The sequence below is a fragment of the Oncorhynchus keta genome, chromosome 8, assembly GCF_023373465.1.
Source record: "Oncorhynchus keta strain PuntledgeMale-10-30-2019 chromosome 8, Oket_V2, whole genome shotgun sequence".
Lineage (NCBI taxonomy): Eukaryota > Metazoa > Chordata > Actinopteri > Salmoniformes > Salmonidae > Oncorhynchus > Oncorhynchus keta.
The window spans coordinates 37066125-37074159 of record NC_068428.1 but is presented as its reverse complement, the minus strand read 5'-3'; the positions used below and the strand labels follow the sequence as shown (position 1 = coordinate 37074159).

At 40.1% G+C, this 8035-nt stretch overlaps 1 protein-coding gene across 1 annotated transcript; it reads left to right on the top strand.

Moving 5' to 3' along the window:
- The first annotated feature begins 1455 nt into the window (after positions 1–1455).
- On the top strand, positions 1456–7886 carry LOC118387124 (V-type proton ATPase subunit D-like). The gene is made up of 9 exons (XM_035775291.2): positions 1456–1955; positions 2442–2559; positions 3186–3265; positions 3339–3406; positions 5695–5739; positions 6009–6112; positions 6339–6405; positions 6703–6781; positions 7230–7886. Exons 1-9 carry the CDS (start codon positions 1915–1917, stop codon positions 7372–7374), a joined length of 747 nt encoding a protein of 248 aa, XP_035631184.1. The 5' UTR covers positions 1456–1914; the 3' UTR covers positions 7375–7886.
- Positions 7887–8035: the final 149 nt, after the last annotated feature.

The following is an 8035-nucleotide window of genomic DNA, read 5'->3' as shown; positions in this document are numbered from 1 at the left end:
GTTATTACATCAGTAATACTATAGAGACTGGTTGTTACATCAGTAATACTATAGTATCTGAGGGATGATAGAGAATGGTTGGTACATCAGTAATACTATAGAGACTGGTTATTACATCAGTAATACTATAAAGACTGGTTATTACGTCAGTAATACTATAGAGACTGGTTATTACGTCAGTAATACTATAGAGACTGGTTATTACGTCAGTAATACTGTAGAGAATGGTTGGTACATTAGTAATACTATAGGATCTGAGGAGTGATAGTGAATGGTTGTTACAGCAGAAGTTAATGGTTATCTGTAGGAGACAGATGGCTTTGGAATGTGCTGGGTGGACAGGAGACAGTGACAGGATTGCTATAGGTGATACGGGTGGACAGCTTTGAATTAGACATCAAGGGGCTCGAGGTCAGATCAACTTAAAGGAGAAGGAATGGTTTATTACTTTGTCTTCCAGTCAAACCATAAAATAATATATATACATGCATACTTGTGGTGGAAACACGTGTCTAATGCAGCTGTATTGATCCTCTGGGAAGGATAAACTTTCATAGTGTCTAGTTTTTACTCAGAATTAGAACCTAACAGTAAGGAAGGCTCAATTTATTTGACCAGCTTTGACAGTGGAGTTTAAAGAACCACTGTGAGACATGGTACACGCACTTTAAGAAAGACATCAAAGTAAACTAGGGCGCTTGTTCAATTTGATGTGAATGTGATTCCCTATTCTACACAATCTACACAATCAATTCATTAGTCTGGGTACCAGTCTTTTTGCTCCTTGCCAAGCAAAACATTTGGCATCTGTAAAATAGACCTTGGTCTCAACATGCCTCACTGATAAAATAAAGGTTAAGTAAAATTTACTTTGGGCGAATCAATGTAGTCAGAGCTAGATTCCATAAAAGCGGGTCTATGCTTCACTCTGGTGAAGTTCCTTCATCGTGTGGTTTAGTACGCTACAAGGAGAGTTCCATGACAGAGATGACATGTTGTTCTGATATTTAAATCTAGCGTTACCTGATCATACCTCCATGTCCAAAAAACTCCTCCCCTTCAAACCTCTAGACGTCAACGCACCCATATTGATCACACCAGTATGTTCTCACAGCAGATATCTCTAACTGCACTCAATTGCTTTGGCACATATTTTTAGACCGAAAAGAATGAGTTGAAAGATAGATATCCTCTTACTATATTTCCATGAAGTAAACCAGCTTAACGTGATTACATTTGGCACATGCACCTAACTAGCCAATGTAACCGATGTGAAATGGCGAGCTAGTTAGCGGTGGTGCGCGCTAATAGCGTTTCAATCGGTGACGTAATTTGCTCTGAGACCTTGAAGTAGTGCTTCCCTTTGCTCTGCAAGGGCCGCAGCTTTTGTGGTGCTTCGTGGGTGACTGTTGTTGATGTGTGCAGAGGGTCTCTGGTTCGAGGCCGGGTAGGGGCGAGGGCTGTTACACCAATGAACTCTTCACAACCCCAGCATACAGCTGTTTTGTTCGCGGTAGACGTCTCACCTGTATCGTAAAGTTACGGAACAATATGGTGTAATGTCCTGTATTTATTTGATTTTTTCTTTAAAAATGTAGCTAGCGAATTGGGCCTAATTGCTACAACTTCAAATTAATATGTGAGCTCATTTTTCGACCCGGAAGAAAAAGCGCCTGGGTTGACAAGCGCAAGCGCAATAGCTGTTAACAACACAGTCACATGACTACTAACCAGCTGATGTCTTTTCGCACTAGAATATCATGAAGATCACGACATCGGTTACAAATCTGTCATCCTCAAGGTGTAATAAAAGTAGTGCAATATATTTTCTTGATTATTATAGATATCTGTTTGCCGTCACGTCATCCAGACGGAATTGAAGTACAGAAGACTGTTTCTAGCCAAAAAAACAAGATGTCAGGAAAAGAGAGGATCGACGTATTCCCCTCTAGAATGTAAGTAACGTTAGCTAGCTTGGTAGCATGTTTGACATTTCTAAGTAATCCTTACAATCTAGCTAGTTTTGCGATTTTATGCTCCCTGTCCTCGGTTGTTAGCTAGCTAATTGAGTGCAGGCAATTGAGGCCTTTAATTAATGATGATAAACTAAACCGTTGCATCATTTTTTTGCATCAATTTGTAAGGGTATTGGTTATTTTGGGGAGTTTTGCATTGTCAATCATTTTAATCCTTTGCCATTTCATGATGGACATCTAAAATAGGACATGTCCCCGTGTCATGTGATGACTGGCCATCATTTCCAAACCATTTTTTTATGTGCCTTACATATCGTCTATGGGGCTACTGTACTTTCCCCAAAACTATTCTCCACAGATTATAGCATGTCAAACTACTTAGGCCTACTTACTATGACTCAAATCTGAATGTTCATATTTATTATGGAAGTCCTCTGTCTGACATCTGATGACTTGTCTGTGAAGGGCTCAGACCATCATGAAGGCCCGTCTGAAGGGGGCCCAGACTGGCAGGAACCTACTGAAGAAGAAGGCTGATGCTCTCTCCATGCGCTTCCGTCAGATCCTCCGCAAGATCATTGAGGTAATTCAACTGGGGTTAAAACCATTAGAAACAAGAAAATAGACTGGGTAAAGCCATGGACATTAGCCCAAGATGTACTCTGAAGGAGCCTGCCGGTACTCCTTAAGGTCCAAAGTTATTTTCAGAGGTACGCTGGCTCTGGCAGCCAAAACAGCCCAATACTCCATCTAAACGTGAATCAGTTCTCAAAATCTGTGGTCCTGTTCTGTGAGCTTCTTCCATTAAACGCAGGTGTTCGGTGCATGCTATATAGCTAATTAGCACAGGTTGTCCCTCTGTCTTCTGTAAACACGTGCCGTAACAGAGATATGGCAATGTGGAACCCTAACCCTATGCAAATCGATGCATGTTCAGAACAAAGCTCTTAACAAAACTCACAGAAGATTTGTTCGCCCAATGGAACAGAGTCACGATCTAGGGCAAGGGCTAGGGTAAATTCAATATGGCTGCCGGCCTACCCATCACAGATCATTGATTTCAATGGGAATATCTGTCCTTGTTGGTTCTATTTCTATGTTTAAAACATTGTCTAATTCCCATAAATTTGTTTTGTATAACAGATCCTAATGTCATCAGGGCCTGACACATTGACTTCAGTCCTTCTCGTTTCCTCTTGCTATCTCTAGACAAAGACCTTGATGGGCGAAGTGATGAGGGAGGCGGCCTTCTCTTTAGCTGAGGCGAAATTCGCTGCTGGCGACTTTAGGTGAGAGGATGTGCATTTGATGCCTTTTATTTAGTCAATGTTCTCTCATAACATTCTCCTAATGTTCCCACAGCACTACTGTCATCCAGAATGTTAACAAGGCCAAGGTGAAGGTTCGGGCGAAGAAGGACAACGTGGCAGGTTAGCAGCTCTGGACTCACTAGGGATGTTATAAATGGGCAAAACATTTAAATAAACAGCCATTTTTTTAAATAGATTTTTCTTTCATAAAATTACATGTGAATTCAGCGCAGCTGCCAGCAACGGTTTGGGTCTCACAGAGCTTCCCTTTCAAAGTCTGACGGTTCAGCGTTGCACCTGTACTACCCCTGTACTACTCCTCAATGCCATTGGATGAATCCCAGAACATATTCCAGTCTGTGCAAAACAGTCCTGCAGCGTAGCATCCGCTTCATCTGACCACTAACGTATTGAGAGAGTCACTGGTACTGGTGCTTTAGTTTTTGCTTGCAAGCAGGAATCAGGAGGATAGAATTGTGGTCAGATATGCCAAATGGAGGGCAAGGGAGAGCTTTGTATGCGTCTGTGCGTGGAGTAAAGGTGGTCTAGAGTTTTATTTATTTATTCCTCTGGTTGCACATTTTTATTTTATTTTTTATTTCACATTTATTTAACCAGGTAGACTAGTTGAGAACACATTTATTTAACCAGGTAGACTAGTTGAACACATTTATTTAACCAGGTAGACTAGTTGAGTACACGTTTAGTTAACCAGGTAGACTAGTTGAGAACATGTTTAGTTAACCAGGTAGACTAGTTGAACATGTTTAGTTAACCAGGTAGACTAGTTGAACACATTTATTTAACCAGGTAGACTAGTTGAACACATTTATTTAACCAGGTAGACTAGTTGAGAACACATTTATTTAACCAGGTAGACTAGTTGAACACATGTATTTAACCAGGTAGACTAGTTGAGAACACATGTATTTAACCAGGTAGACTAGTTGAGAACACATGTATTTAACCAGGTAGACTAGTTGAGATGTTTACACATTTATTTAACCAGGTAGACTAGTTGAGAACACATTTATTTAACCAGGTAGACTAGTTGAGAACACATTTATTTAACCAGGTAGACTAGTTGAGAACACATTTATTTAACCAGGTAGACTAGTTGAGAACACATTTATTTAACCAGGTAGACTAGTTGAGAACACATTTAACCAGGTAGACTAGTTGAGAACACATTTAACCAGGTAGACTAGTTGAGAACACATTTAACAAGGTAGACTAGTTGAGAAACATTTAACAAGGTAGACTAGTTGAGAACACATTTATTTAACAAGGTAGACTAGTTGAGAACACATTTATTTAACAAGGTAGACTAGTTGAGAACACATTTATTTAACCAGGTAGACTAGTTGAGAACACATTTATTTAACCAGGTAGACTAGTTGAACACATTTATTTAACCAGGTAGACTAGTTGAGTACACGTTTAGTTAACCAGGTAGACTAGTTGAGAACATGTTTAGTTAACCAGGTAGACTAGTTGAACACATTTATTTAACCAGGTAGACTAGTTGAACACATTTATTTAACCAGGTAGACTAGTTGAACACATTTATTTAACCAGGTAGACTAGTTGAACACATTTATTTAACCAGGTAGACTAGTTGAACACATTTATTTAACCAGGTAGACTAGTTGAGAACACATTTATTTAACCAGGTAGACTAGTTGAGAACACATTTATTTAACCAGGTAGACTAGTTGAGAACACATTTATTTAACCAGGTAGACTAGTTGAGAACACATTTATTTAACCAGGTAGACTAGTTGAGAACACATTTATTTAACCAGGTAGACTAGTTGAGAACACATTTATTTAACCAGGTAGACTAGTTGAGAACACATTTATTTAACCAGGTAGACTAGTTGAGAACACATTTATTTAACCAGGTAGACTAGTTGAGAACACATTTAACCAGGTAGACTAGTTGAGAACACATTTAACAAGGTAGACTAGTTGAGAACACATTTAACAAGGTAGACTAGTTGAGAACACATTTATTTAACCAGGTAGACTAGTTGAGAACACATTTATTTAACCAGGTAGACTAGTTGAGAACACATTTATTTAACCAGGTAGACTAGTTGAACGTGTTCTCATTTGCAACGGCAACCTGGCCAAGATGAAGCAAAGCAGTTCGACACAAACAACGTTACATATGGAATAAACAAACATACAATCAATAATACAGTAGAAACATCTATAAACAGCATGTGCAAATGAGGTAGGATAAGAGGTTTTTCACTTTGTCCCCCCCAAAAATATAAATTTTTCCTAATGTTAAGGATCCAAATGTTGTTTAAAGGTACATATACACACAGGTTATCTCCTCTGATCTCCTCTGTACCTTTTTAGAACATGTCTGACCTGTGTGATTCTCCTCTCCCTCACAGGTGTCACTCTACCTGTGTTTGAGCTCTACCAAGAAGGAGGGGACAGTAAGTCGTTTTATTGTGTCCTGTGTTGCTCAGTTGGTAGAGTATGAATGTGTGACTAAGTATTTTTTAAATAAATCTTCTAAATGGCAGTTTTGTTATCATAACATATGAAATAATCTCAAATATTGGCATGTCTGCATATATGGGCAAATGTTTAACAAAGTGTTTTTTTACAGGTTTAAAGGAAGCGTTGTCTATGCCCTGCTATTGAACTTGTGGTGGTGTTTGTGTCACTACTCACGGTATTCCTTCCATCCTCTACTTGTTAGGTTATGAGCTGACAGGTCTGGCCAGGGGAGGAGAGCAGCTCTCCAGGCTGAAGAGAAACTATGCTAAAGCAGTGGAGCTGCTCGTGGAGTTGGCCTCCTTACAGGTAGGGGGCACTCTGTTCATTAGGTGCCAGATGGAATAAAATAGAATGAAACAGGAAGGTACTTTCCAGGCCTTGGCCAATAAGAACAGCTTATTTTCGTTTTCCCATTGCAAAACGTTAACGTTTGGTGCCCTAAAGACCATGATCGCAGGGAGTAAGTCTGTGGTGAAACATGTCTGTCTCACTAAACAACAAAAGTCTCATGGTCTCACTGTTTGATCGACAGACTTCCTTCGTCACACTGGATCAAGCCATCAAGATCACCAACCGCCGTGTGAATGCCATCGAGCATGGTGAGTCCGCCCTGGATTTCACTCAATGACAACCTGTGACACATATGGGGCGGCAGGGTAGCCTAGTGGTTAGAGCGTTGGAAGGTTGCAAGTTCAAATCCCCGAGCTGACAAGGTATAAACGGTTGTCGTTCTGCCCCTGAACAGGCAGTTAACCCACTGTTCCCAGGCCGTCATTGAAAATAAGAATTTGTTCTTAACTGACTTGCCTGGTCAAATAAAGGTAAAAACAAAAAATATCAATAATGGCAGTAGGAAGAGAGCAAAATTATTAAAATGTGATTTCAACTGTCCGCAGTAATCATCCCCCGCATTGAGCGTACCCTCAGCTACATCATCACAGAGCTGGATGAGAGGGAACGAGAAGAGTTCTACAGGTAAGTTATATTTCCAGACCATCTCCCTTTAAAATAAAAAGTGTCCCTCAACTCCTTGTATCACCGTCTGTATAAAGGGTTCTAATTCAGTTTCTATGGAAAGAGGTCTCATCTTTTAATCTGTGCCCTTATAGCCTCAATGGCATGGGCAATTTTCTTCTTTTGTTTGAAAAGTGTCAAGCTATATTGGTGATTTACTGCCACCTGCAGTACTGGAGTCCTGAACCAAATGTTGTAATTAATTGTGGCCGCTAGATGGTGACATACAGTAGCTTAAAGCCATTTACAAACCATAGCCCATTTATTTAAAGAAGACAGCGCTCTGATCATTGGCTGATTTCTCCAAAACAATAGGATCCCCACCTAGTTGACTACTTTAAATGGTGGAAGTCCATGCTAAAACTGGTTATATATTCAAACTATCTCTATGGTGTGTCCACTTCCTCAGGCTGAAGAAGATCCAGGAGAAGAAGAAGCAGATGAGGGAGAGGACTGAGAAGGAGATCGCCATCCGGCTGGCCAAGCTGGGCCCCATCGCTGAGCCGTCCAACATGCTGACGGAGGAAACTGACGAGGACCTGCTGTTTGAGTGACATCCCATTAGTCATCCTATTTATTCATGTTGTCTTTGTGTACACCGGTGATGTTTTGTCGTTTTCAGTATTGGAGATGTCCCAGATGTATCCCTGTTTTGAACTGTGAGCTTTAAACTTTAAAGTCAGAACTTTGCTCACAGCAGTTCACTAGTGCATTGACGTTGTTAAATCTGACATTCGTTATCTTTTGGATACTTAAAGCAGCAAATAAAATATAGATTAAGTCAAGTAACATGGTTTACATATGTGGCCTGTATTCAGCATTCCATCTGATTGGATGAGGACATAGATACGGTTTCACCAGAACACTCAAATCAATGCATGCCGTCGTTCTTTTCCCCCGAAGTGTCTGCTTTGTGGAGGCTAGTCCCGTCCATGTGGGGTTATAATAAACAGACTTACATTCTATGGCATTGACCCTTTACAGGAGGATGTTTAACATGTAGGTACCTCATCTGCTGTTGCACCCCGAGGACTTCATCCAAATAAAGATTCTGTATATTCCTCAAGTGAGTTTGATATTTTAGCCACTATGTGTATCAGGCTGCATTTCCACATGCAGCCCAATTCTGATCTTACATGTTTAGGTAAAACAATTGATATTTATGAAGTGTATTCTAAAAGCATTCCTGTATCTAATGCCCAACATTATGAAACT

Bases quoted from the DNA above. Each gene is read 5' to 3' on its own strand.
- LOC118387124 (XM_035775291.2), top strand. From the start codon at position 1,915: ATGTCAGGAAAAGAGAGGATCGACGTATTCCCCTCTAGAAT. The intron at 1,956-2,441 runs GTAAGTAACGTT...TTGTCTGTGAAG, and splicing joins GACGTATTCCCCTCTAGAAT to GGCTCAGACCATCATGAAGG. The intron at 3,407-5,694 runs GTTAGCAGCTCT...TCTCCCTCACAG, and splicing joins GAAGAAGGACAACGTGGCAG to GTGTCACTCTACCTGTGTTT.